This window comes from Apostichopus japonicus, chromosome 2 (genome assembly GCF_037975245.1).
Source record: "Apostichopus japonicus isolate 1M-3 chromosome 2, ASM3797524v1, whole genome shotgun sequence".
Lineage (NCBI taxonomy): Eukaryota > Metazoa > Echinodermata > Holothuroidea > Aspidochirotida > Stichopodidae > Apostichopus > Apostichopus japonicus.
Genome location: NC_092562.1, coordinates 16685539 through 16698648, shown reverse-complemented (window position 1 = coordinate 16698648; position 13110 = coordinate 16685539). Strand labels below are relative to the sequence as shown.

The following is a 13110-nucleotide window of genomic DNA, read 5'->3' as shown; positions in this document are numbered from 1 at the left end:
CTAATTTAATGGGGTTTATGTGGTATTCTTACCCAGAACTTTACATTTGTTTTCGGTCTTGTGATGATCCGTATGTGTTTTTCATTAACTTAAATGTCGGAAAATTTATCATTCTGTCTCCGAAAGTAAAAGTTCTATTGATTGTATGTGCTACAACCATGTCCAGGAAAATGATGATGAAAGTTTAGGTTAACCTTCTCAATAAGACAAAGTACTGTATTTAACGCTTTCTTTTTCACAACACTAGTTTTAATAGTTCCTGTATAAGATGAGAGTACTGTACTCATTTATTTTATTTTTTAAGTTCTTTCAAAGAAGACTGAAATTTTGATTGATTCCAATGGTTTCTTTTCTTATGTATGCAGGTCCTCTACTTAAAGAAGACACCGGAAGAAGCATACCGCCCTCTAGTGTCTGGAAACAACCCACCGTATTTACCATTCAGGTAATGTGCGTTATATATGACCGAGACCATGTCGGAGTTACATTTGTACCCGCCAAGCAATGTCGCGAACACAAGACAACAAATTTGTCAAATTAGGTTTCGTTACTTTTGCTTCCAGCCAAGGCTAACTCTCCTTTTTCAATAATCATATTTGCTCTGACCTCTTGAAGATTTGTTTTAGATGGGTGTAAAGAGCATTAATGTTTGCTTCACATTTGAACCCCTCTGTTAGGGCCCTTGTGGCGTATACTCCATGGATGGGAAATTTGAGCATGGGTGACCATTATATGACTTAATAGCATATTTTGGGGGAAACCATTCTGATCTTTAATGTTAACTAGCTAGTCGGAACTTATTGTACAATAAATACGTCATGCTCTCTCCCTTTTTAGTTACCAATCGTAGGAGAAAATTAATTATTGTAACTTTTAATAATCTCTGACAAAATGTTCGTTCCTCGAACAAACCTACGTTGTTCCAATCTTGATCGTCCTTTCGACTATATGAGCTAAATTTGACAGTACAGTACAGTAGGGTGAAACGGACTAAGCGTAGCTACCATTATGCAGTACTGCCTTAATAAAAAATCTAGGTTTACCCTGTCCCGTTCTGTCACACCAATAAATCTCTCGGCCAGATTTTAATAACGATGCTGGCTTCGTCTTTCCAATCGGTAAATAAGCCCTAAAGCTACATCAGAAAAGGCCAAACTGTGTCATCCTTCTCGCTGTGGGTAATTGTAGAGTCTAGTTCTGTCATCAAAGCTTTCTGTCGGAAGGAATGGACATTTTATCTCTCCGTTTGCGTTTGATTGTCTTTTTCCTTTTCTCAGTCATCCATTATGAATGGTTAAAATACACCTGTGCCAATATGATATTGGTAGTATCACTGTAAAATATGCGGGTGGCTTTGATTGCAAAGAACATTATCAAAGTGGAACAATATGTGAATCAATCCGAATGAGATTTTTACTTTTGATGTACAGTACTTGAAAGGGATTAAAGACATAAAGCCAAAAAAAATAAGAATAATAAATTAAAAATAAAATGATCACTTGTAAGCAGTACTGTAAAGAACATTCAGTGCAAAACACAGACACACTCACTGTTTGCCGCTGTGACTATGTACTCAGGTAAGGTTCTCACAGTGGAAACTTTTTACTAGTTACCATGCTTGAAGTATTATACACTTTCCACATACTATTAAAGAAGTGCTGCAGGTCGTTTGTCGTACATTGCATATGCTGATGCTGCAATCTTAATCCCACCAACATTTGATCAGGAACAATGAAATGAAATATATTACATTCAAAGGATTGCAAAAACAAAGAAACAATAAATAAAACGAATTTATTCAAATTTGTTATACACCAAATTTGAATTTATTCAAATTTGTTATACACCAAATTTTCTGTAGATTGAATGATTATAAGTGTGTTGGTACAGTAAGCACATGGTACTATTCTGTACAGTCGATTGAAAGTTATCTGAAACTGATAAGAACTGTTACTTAAACCTACCAAAATTGCACCAAGAATGATGAAACCGGGTATACAGATACAGGAATCTTTCAGGGGTTTGGAACTAAAAATTAAAAGAAGAAGCAAAGGAACCCATTAAATTTGTCGGACACAAACTTCCTGCAGATTGAGCCGTCCATAGTTTCTTTATTTACTGTAGTAGCAGCCAGTTTTAGTATCTCGATGTTAATTTGTTCCTCACTTACTGTACTTGTCTCAACCCTCTATACCTTCTTCCCTTTCTGCCTAAACCACATGACTGGAAGTTTTAGCACTGCATCCGCTCCCCCCCCCCCCCGCCCCCCAATTTCTGGAGCATCGCCCACTTTTTCTTTCCTCCCCAAATCTACCATTCAGAAGATAAACCTACAGTACATGAATTTTTTGTTAACAGAGCTTTTGGGGAGTGAAACAGCATCCAGACATTTATCAAAATCAACTCTTAAATCTTACTCAAGTTAGGATTAGACAATCAAAGTATGATCACTTCCTATTGAAAACAAATAATTATCTGGAATTCAATTCCAAAGGAGGAAACTTTTGGTGTTATCTTCGGTTTCTCAAATTTGTCTGCAGTCTCTTGTTTCATTCCTGATTAGTCTGAAAGTCTAAACAGTAAAATTTTCCTCTCTTATCTCCTTCTTCTCTAAAGTATAACCATCAAAAAGACTCTCCAGATTTGAATTTCCTTGATAAAATCTTTCCGATACCCCCCCCCCCCCCGCTTTCTCCAGTGAGGATATGCACCGTCTGTTTCGCCATAAGTAATGAGATGTCGCGGAGACAGTCTTCGTGTCGTTTATTACTCGAAACGGGAGACGATAGCTGCGCGGCGACTCTGCGATGCAGAGGCTGAAAGTACACTTTAGGAGTAACAGGTTGATGTGTTCAGAGAAAAGAGGTCAGCTCGTGCAGATTTATCAAGTGAACTGATCAATCTATAAAAAGTCTTTTAATAAAGAAAAGTTAAAATAAAAAGGAGAGACAAAAACAAAAAATAAAAGCAGTGCAAAAGCCTGGAGCTGTAATACTATTGGTTTGCCATTGAACAGAAAGTGGATAGTTTCATTTTGAAAAGCTTTTTACTTATATATGAGAAATAGAAAGAATTTGTGATTTATTTTTAGCTTGTCTTATCTTGTTTTGTTTTCGTCTGTTTCGTACTCAGTTCCCTTTCTCTCTTGGATGTGACTTTATTGCATTTCACAAAGAACATTTAGAAAGTTACTGTTAAAGTTGATTTGAGAAATTTTAGACCTGAGTGGAGACTGATTCTGGAGCGATATGAGAGAACGACTTATGTATGTTGTACATATGTATACTATGCGTGTGCAACTACATAGGGCTTCAGTTCTAAAGATGGCAGGCCTACTGTACTGTAGGTTGTTACAGTTGTACAAGGTTTATCATTGTTGTTGTGTAACAGGGAATAACTTAGTGTACACTCTTTGTGTACCGTAGAGTAGCAGGGTTTGAGAATCCTGCTTCTGATAAAACGCTGGCAAAGCACATCCCTTGCGACACACGAAAAGTACCATACTGAAGGCTCTACATAAAACTTGCCCATTTTCTGCAATATTGCATTTTGCTATGTGATCATATCAGATAATTTCTTCCCTGTGTTTTAACAATGGACTGTACGTTTCAAAAAATAAATCCATACTTTAGTGTGGGTGGGATGGTGCATAATGGACATGTACTGTCCTTTGATGCAAGTATAGCTTGCATTTAGCTACAGTAGTGTTAGTGTACATAATGGAATGCACTGTTCAAAATAATATCCATACTTCAGTGATGGATAGTGCATAATGGACATGTACTGTGGCAGTGTACTCGTGATAGTGTAACATGCATTTAACTACTGTGTCCTACTATAAAGTGTATTCAGTCGTATAAGGCAAGGTTACTTGTGTCAGTTGCTACACCTACTGTATGACTGCCTATGCATCAGTGTGGGTGTACTGCATGACATTACATATCTCTGCACAACCATCGCACTCTCACTTAACCGTGTCAAAACTGTTCTTGCAACCTCTGAAACTGACCTACTCTTTCATGCTACCAGCCAGAGTGTCCTGTCACAAACTACTTTTCAACTATTTTGATCCTGAAATCATTGGGGCTATCTACAGTAGTATAATCTCTGCGATTCCCCAATATGTTCAGTTTTCATGTCATACAGTACAGTGTTGTATTGTGGAGAAATCACATGATATGCAAACACATTGCCAGATACACCACTCTAGTCAACTGTATTGTTGTTATAGTTACGTACACGGTTACAAGGCTGAAAGGAGTATCGCTGGGAGAGATGGCTCAATTTGGCAACAGTGGTACATACTGTAATCCCACACATGTCTGACTTTTTATTAACAGAATGTCAGAATGTAAAGTCTGCAAAATTGCTTTTGGCTCCAGAAGGAAAACAACTTACTTTTCTGCTAAAAATTGTTATCATTCAAAACCCTCCTGACTTTTAAAAATTCAGTAAGAAATTAAATTTGGGAAAGAAAAGCTTTCTCATTTCTAAAAACATAGAAAAAAAAATCATTTTCCCAGACTAACGTCACTTTTTTCCTAATCTGGAATAATTTCTCTCTGTCGTTAATATTAATATATCTGTATCTCTTCATATTATCAGTTGCGGTGGAGAACCGCAAGCATTTATATTTACTGTATTATGTATAGAGTACGTTTTATTTTGTTATATTGTCACGTTGCCTTTTGGTCTCCCCCTCTCTCTCTCTCTTTCATCAGGGACGCTTCTTTCGGAGAATGCACTTATAATCTCACTCTGTTAGATTGCCTGAAGGCAATCGACAAGGCCATCACCCACGGTTTCCTCAACTTTGAAGATTTTGACGTCGAGGAATACGAACACTACGAGGTAACTATGGCAATGCGACAAAATAGGCTGTAGTCTGTAGGAAAAATTAATTAGAATCGGGGATCGGCTCGTCCGAAACGAAAAACAGACCGAGATATCGGCCTGGGTTTGGTTTCCATCGGATATGTATCTCACTGGATTTTGAAATTTGAGAGATTTTGCAGGATATTGTGTTTGAAAAAAAAAATTGACGTGATCATGATTGCCACTCTTGTTGTTGTTTTTGTTTTTTTTTCTGTTTTTTTGTTTTTACGTAAATGAACTTGACTGCTCTTGGCAGAGATGAAGGCATCTGTTGGGTATTGCTGTTTACATATATATACGTCAGATTTTGGAATCAAAAGGGGCGAAAAAGTGAAAAGAAATAGTGCTCGAAATTACCTGATTAGAGATCAGGATGCTGTACAATAAAGAGTTAACACTTGACAAAGCAGCCATCGTACAGTATACTGTAAGTGGTTAGGAGTGAAGGTTGTAAGGAATTTTTAATAAATGGAAAAATTTCACGACATCATGCCGATTAAGCCCCTTGTCCTCCTCAGGGAAAACCCCCATCCCCCTTTCGCACACCCTGACCTCCGCTCCAAGAAAGAAAACCTTGATGTGGATAAACATGTTGATGATGCTTTAAATAGGAAATGTGCCACATTGGACTTTGAACTGTCATTGTTGGGATACATGTTGATGATTTTGACTGTTCCTACGATACCTTCAACTGAAGTCATGGTGTTATGAATCTAATTATAGCAATTGTCTTAGCTGTGTAGTGTTGAAATTTGGGCTTTTTACTGGTTGAAATACCAGCAGATATTGCCATTTGCACACAAAAAAAAAAGCACTGGCAATTTTCTGCCAGTGGTCATTGAGAACTTGAAACTGTAAGTTGGTGGATAATCGTCAGTTCAAGATTCGAAATGATTTCTGTCAGTAACATAAGCCCTGTAGTACTGCTTATTATCAGCAGATATTATTAAGCTGCTTTTCAAAAGTTACCTGTAACAGTAACCCGATGTGTCTTATAATTCGCAAAATTGCCAGCGAGAACATGATTTCAGCCGGTAGAAATTTGAAAGATTTATTTTTATTTTAGCAAGTGGCTGATTTACTTTACTTGAATAGAGATACCCCAGGATGAGAAAGTGATATCATTCTATATATGTATCTATGTACAGTAAATCTGTTCAAAAGTCAACAAGTGACTTTACTAGTACCGTGCATCTGAAAGATGAGTCTGTGCATTCATGTAACGGGCTTTTGTATGGACCTGATGTATCAGTTTCTCCAATACCTGGTGGTTTGAACAATGGCTGCAAAAGAAGAAAGGAAGGAAAATTACCAACCAGGGCACTTACAATTCCCTTGTGTCAAAATGACAGTAGCATCGTAATGACAAAAGCCTCTGGATCCATATGTTGGTTTTACCCCCTTGCATTGGTAGAACTTCCAATGTCTCTTTTCTTTCACATCCTGTCAGGAGGAATAATTTGTGGCCTGTTGACTTTATTGATTTATGGATAATTCCTTGGTCTGACCGAATTGATTTTGGTTTGTCTCCCTTCCTGGAGATGGCGGGATGATAATACAGGGATCGAAGGCGAGTTAGACGGCTTGTAGTCAAGGTTTATCTACATCATGCCTTGCATCGATTAAAAACACTTCACGACAGAAGAAAAATGGCTGACATGATCGTTACTAATTCAAAACTGTAGTATTTATTTACCACCGTAGCTTCGTCCCTGCTTGGCGAGTCAAATAGTCTAAGTCTGTCAGTAAAAATATGTGTTGCAAACCGTTTTCGTGGCGACGGTTGCGAGAATCTTGACTGTCTGTGAAATTAGCCAGCCCTTGGCCTGCAATGTTTCAAACTGTGACAATACGATTACACTATGATTTATATTTCATCTTTTATTAATGTGGCCAGTTTCCTAAATTGTGCATGACATGTCTACAGAAGTAAACAACATTGATGGATTTATGTTTTCATCGGAGAAGTTCTCTCCGTGTAAAAGAGGAGGAGAGATCAAGTTTCTTCCATCCGTCAAATGATTTTTGAATTCTTTAATAAAGTAATCAACAAGGGGAAAAGTGACAGGGATATTATAAACAAAATTTGAAAAGAGCAAATGAATCTTTTTGCAATTCTTGTAGACAGGGAACATCTGGTCTGATATATCGTATTAAAAATATTTGCCAAATTGCAACAGTGGGTCTAGGAGTGTTTTTAAACAGAAATCTTGTACGTTCAAGCCGTTCCATGATAATAAAGACATTTCTTGATAAACTTCAAAACTGCTACAAACAGTAAACAGCAATTCCTTGCTTAACAAATGTTTGTGAATTTGACACGAAACAAAGATATAAACTCTTCCTAAATCTTATGAAGTTGAGCAATTTCTTGGTCTGTGTTCTGCTCATAGGAGTTAGTAAATCCCAATGATTTGGTATGTGGTCTGAAACTTGTTTCAAACTACTGTATTGTCTTGGTAAGTCTTGTTTGCAAGCAGACTTATCTTGATTAAGGCATATAAAATGTTTGTCAAGACCAAATTCTATATTTTTTCTGCACTTTATTTGCTTGTGTCTAAAGACTGTGCAGAATGGAAAGGGGGGGGGGGGTTGGAGGGAGGGAGGGAGAGGCTGGGGCGTGACACAGGGGTGGCAAGTAATACAGAATATCTTGTAAGCCACATTTGGGAAGCTTGTACAATGGTTACCATATAAATGCATATGAATATCTCACGATGTTGTTTTGCTTTGCTTTGCTTTCAGCGTGTGGAAAATGGCGATTTTAACTGGATAGTACCAGGGAAGTTTTTAGCTTTCAGTGGCCCTCACCAGAAGAGTAAAATTGAAAACGGTAAGTGACTGTTATCCTGGAAACGAGATGTTTGTTGAAACAGTAACAGAGTGTTCACCGCTTCTTGAAAGAAAGTTCCCACAGTTAAAGTACTCGAGAAAATGAAAGAGTTTTGAGAAAGTTTAGGTTTTGATAATATCCCAATAAGCTTTTTTAAGGTTTTAAGTGTACTACAGTCCATGCTTCAACATGGCCAAGCGCTAATATATATCTTCGTCATCCAAGGTATTATTCTTTTCAGTGACTTTCTATCTGTTCATTTATTCATGTATTAATTTTAGAAAAATGTAACACGAGGTCATTAATCCCTTCTCGACTTCACAGGTTACCCGTTACATGCCCCAGAAGCCTATTTCCTGTACTTCCGTTAACATAACAGGTTATTAATTCCTTCTCAACTTCACAGGTTACCCATTACATGCCCCAGAAGCCTATTTCCTGTACTTCTGTAAGCATAACATAACAGGTTATTAATCCCTTCTCGACTTCACAGGTTACCCATTACACGCCCCAGAAGCCTATTTCCCGTACTTCCGTAAGCATAACATAACGTGTGTGATCAGGTTGAATAAGAAGCTTTACGAAGCCCGCAAATTCAGCGATGCCGGTTTCGACCATCACGATCTCTTCTTCATCGATGGCAGCGTTCCCACCGACGACATCGTCCAGAAATTCCTGACCATCGCCGAAAGTGCAGAGGGCGGGATTGCTGTGCACTGCAAAGGTATGTTAACTTCCTCACAGAGTCTCTCTTGGAAATGAATACCGGTCTGTAGATTACAGAAATGATTAGTTCTCGATTCGAAAAATATTAATGCAGACAGTTGACTTTTCACCCCAACTCAAATCGTCAGAGCTCCCTCGATCGCCTAGTTATAATTAATGCAAATGAGTATTACTGAGTAATTTGGGAAGCTTAAAGTGAAAAATTCCCCCCCATTAGTCTATCGGATTTCAAGTTCTTATTGGGAATGAACTCAAGGAAATGGACTAGATTGTTAAGTGAACAATGGTGTCTATCCACTCTCATTTATAGGTGAGTGATGATATTTATATTATATATATTTGAATAAAATTGTGTCTGAAGTTTATGTGATTTTCCTCCATTAGACTTTTAAAGTGTACTACACAGTGTACTACAACAAGGGAAATGTATTTTGGAATTTTGTGTTTTAGGTTTTATCCAGAGAAAATTGGATGGATAAATCTGTGTGCTGAAAGTTGCTTTTGCACTAGAAAATTAAACAACTACACCCTGTCCTTTTTGTGTTCATAAACACATTAAAAATCATATTGTGTATGGTGCCAAAAGATACTTTGACTGGAGCTTCTTTCAGAAAAATAAAAGATTCTTTGAAAAGCCAGCTTAACTAGATGCGCAATAATAACTCTTTTAATTGTGTTTCAGAAAAAAAAATTATTTTACTTCTGAAATTGTCAAGTTTATGTTGTGTTAATTTTTTTTTTTATTTGGTTGATAGCTGGTCTTGGCAGGACAGGAACCCTGATTGGATGTTACATCATGAAACATTATCGGTTTACAGCTGCTGAGGCCCTAGGATGGATTAGAATATCCAGGCCCGGATCTATTATTGGCCCACAACAGCACTTCATGGAAGAGTTAGTCATTTTTTTTTTGGTCTTTTTGTAAATGTTGTTTCTCTTTTTTTCTGTTTTGTTTTGTTTTTGAAATTAGCGAAGTAATTTTTGCCCAGAACAAGATTCCAACCAGGGACCTCTGAGTTACAAGTCCTGTTTGCTACCAACTGAGCTATCTAGTCCTTGGTGGTCCCTATATATAGCAATGGCAACTCATCAGGTTGCCTGCACCAGTTGTATTGAGCACTATATTGCTTGTACTGAACTGTATATACTACGTTATATTTATATGTACATACATATATATATATATATATAAATACATATATTTATTTATATGTATATATATTAACTGAACAATGGAAATATTACTGCGGATGTCCTAGTCTGTTTTCTTTCAATTTAATTTTCTTTTCTACGGGTTTGATCAGTAAGGGGTCCATTATATACCTTATTCCTCACAACCAGCCCTTTCACCATTTGTTAGTGTCTAGTTACTATGTCAGTATAGTATACACTCGTGATCTGTTTGACCTAGAATGCTATCGACCAATGGCTGCCTGGTCATCTTCCTCTTGATTTCATCCCACTTTCAGGAAGCAGGCCAGTATGTGGGTGCAAGGAGACATCCACAGGAAGAAAGCCCGTGAAGGCCAGAATAGTAAACATGGGGTATCCCACGTCCTGATAGGGGTCGACGATATCTCCCTGCACGATTCCGCCACCGTCCTGGACAAAGTGAGACCTGCAATTAATTTTAGACTTTCAGTTAATTCTGTATGATGTTGCCTTCCGGATGTCTAACAGATTGGAATGAACGTTCTGGAAATTTTCACTTTTGTAATCGATGAGTCAATTAATTGGCAAGCAATTTTGGATTATGTTGCAAGTCTCTCTGAGCTTAGTACACTGTTTAAATAGTAAATTATGGAGACATATTCTGCAAAAGCAACAGAAAATAATATGTGGAAATTGTGCAAGAATTGTGCTACTTATTGTAGTGTATAAATTGTTTAATTTATGACAAGCTGAGTACAAAAGACAACGCCCTCAACTCTGTCCAGTAAAGTAGTTAGACTGCTCCTTCAAACCAAACTCACTGGCTATAATCAACACTGTGAGCCTGTTGGAATTTGTATTTTCCGCTAATTTGCCAATATCGGACACCCCTCTTATTCTCAACAGGATTCACAGCCCGGACAAAGTGAAGACAAAATGACCCAGGGGGACAAACTGCGTCATCTTAAGAGTACAAGGAAGACAAGATCAGCATCTACAGGGGGCCTCAAGTAAGTATATGTGTACACATTCATACCTCCATCTATTTGTCTATATATATATATATGTATATATATATATATATATATATATATATATATATATATATAAATATATATATATATACATATATATGTATATATATGTATATATATATATATATATATATACATATATATATATATATATATATATATATATATATATATATTCATTTGCCTTGTCGTTTACCTCCATTTCATTAACATAAAGTCTGTTCAAAGTATCTCTTTCAAAATTTGGCTTTAGGAATCACAAAAGATTTCGAGTTGGTTAGCATCATGTTTGATCTCTAGAGTAAGACAAATATGTCACCAAAACAGAACTAGTATTGTTCGATACAGGTGACAAACGCCTACAGTGGAATTACGACCTTCCTTACCGGTTTGGAACCTCTGGACATACAATCAGCGTCCATAGCCTAGTGGTTAGGGTATCAGCATATAAAGCGGGAGGCCCGGGTTTGAGTCCCGGTGGAATTGACATTCTTAATTGAAAAGATTTCAAAATTTGAGTTAAAATGTTGAATTGGAAGCCACCCGACGTGTACGTTGTAATCCATAAGCCCTTGCGGGTTTCACCCACATTTGTGGTCGCTTAAGCGTCGTATAATTAACTGCTGCTTATTTATGTTGTTATTATTATTATTATGTTATTATATGTCATTTTAATGCAGTAGACTTACAGTAGAGAGCTTAACCAAGTGCTTCAAACTATGTACCAATAACTGAAAGTTTGGGAATTCAAAAGGAAAAAAAAAATTCTGACACCACAGACAGTTATATGCAGTAAAAGTGAAGAAAATGCATTGGTCAACAAGTTTCATTGAAGTTTTATGAAGTAGTTTATAACTTAACATCCCTTGGGTGTACAAAGAAAACACTGTAGGGTGTGTCACTGCTGCTAAAGTACAGACATAAAAAAAGGTGGTTCAGAAGGCCAAGTCATCATTTTGGAAATTATCGATTTGTTTAATTTATAGAACGGAGGACGGAAAGCTGCATTCACGTTTCACGACCCAGCCAATCAGGTGAGTAACAATGTCCATAAAACAATGGTGCATTGTTTACTAACAACAGTTGAGTCCTTGTATTATTGTCTTATATGGTTGCATTGTTTAATAACAACAGTTGAGTCCTTGTTTTATTGTCCTATATGGTAGAGCAGGGGCTTTCATTAGGAGGGCCATAATGGGTTTAATCTGGCCCTCAGACGTGGTTTCGATTTAGCCTGCGAAAACTTTCCAGCCACAATCTTGCATGTATCGCATATCCAGACCATTCAGGCCTTAGGTTTGAGCACCCTAACAGACCTACCCAGGATAAGACCACAAGGCTTTTATCCTTCAAAAAGTGTCTACTTCAGGCAAAGAAGAATTTCACAAAATTGTTCCAGATTTCAAATTCTAGGTGTAATGAGGTTTTGACAATCTCTCTGGCGATTTGCTTTAACAAAATGTCTCTCTGTGGCCCTCATAGATTGAGAACACCCTGTGTAGGAGGAATGAGGAGTACTCTAGAATTACAAGATACAAAGACAGGATTTTAGGCTAGTCGGTGGCTAATCATTCTGTGCCTACTATCAACCTACAATGCCAAATATCATTTGTAGTCTGGAAAAGAATGAAACATTGTTTGGTCAAAACTAAAACATAAGATAAACTGCTGGGAGAAAATTATGGTAGTCTTTGTTCCCTTATCGCTGAAAAGATCTTTTGCATTGTTTTGTCGAGGGAGCTGTGGAAGGTTGCATGGTACTCACCAGATAAACATTGGAACCGGTCTATTGCATTTTAAATGCTTTTGAAATAAAAAGAGACCATGTAACCATGGTTACACATAGCTAGACGTATTTGGAGGCTCAAGTGTGAGATTCTCTGGTATACTATGGTGGCATTTTTTGGGTGAAAATATCAGCAACATTGAAAACTTGTTGCAGGCATTCACAATTAAAATCTGAAGCCAATTTGCCCATTAGTAGGAGGTAGCCTTAATTATTGAGGTCTGTAACTGTCCTTAAAAACGCATTGAAATATTGTTGAAAGAACATGAAAACATCGCATTATCAACGACAAATGGCCATGGAAGTCTGTTTATATACTAATACCTGCCTGCTTTGGCCGATGTAAAACCGCGCAGCCTTATCTTGTGGTCGTTGTCCTTTTGTGAGTGTTATTTGTTAATCAGTAGGTAGCATGCTGCTGTTATCAAAGCATAGAGTCATGGATATGTTATATGCCAGATATTATAATCATATTGAATTTGTTTTATATAACCATCCTTCCCTACATCAGTTTCTTTGTGTAGTTTAGATAGTTTCATCTCTCTGTCTCCTCTGCCCTCTATCTGTTTGGTCTTTTAACGAACCGTGTTAACCTGAATTTATCGGATGTAAAAGATACCAACTTTTGTCGATGCTGTTGCACTCCAGTTGGTTGGTGTGGGGGGGGGGGGTATGTGTGTGTCTTGAGCAACAATTACATTATT

At 37.3% G+C, this 13110-nt stretch overlaps 1 protein-coding gene across 15 annotated transcripts in view; it reads left to right on the top strand.

The window, feature by feature from the left end:
- Positions 1-13110, top strand: part of LOC139980087 (dual specificity protein phosphatase CDC14AB-like) — a 50772-nt gene that overhangs the window by 16945 nt on the left and 20717 nt on the right. For all 15 annotated transcript variants that reach the window (XM_071991520.1, XM_071991574.1, XM_071991512.1 and 12 more), the window contains exons 6-13: positions 366-445; positions 4722-4851; positions 7621-7708; positions 8202-8432; positions 9190-9328; positions 9904-10045; positions 10493-10596; positions 11607-11654. In XM_071991520.1, the coding sequence (XP_071847621.1) occupies positions 366-445; positions 4722-4851; positions 7621-7708; positions 8202-8432; positions 9190-9328; positions 9904-10045; positions 10493-10596; positions 11607-11654 (962 nt within the window). The remainder of the gene's footprint in view (positions 1-365; positions 446-4721; positions 4852-7620; positions 7709-8201; positions 8433-9189; positions 9329-9903; positions 10046-10492; positions 10597-11606; positions 11655-13110) is intronic.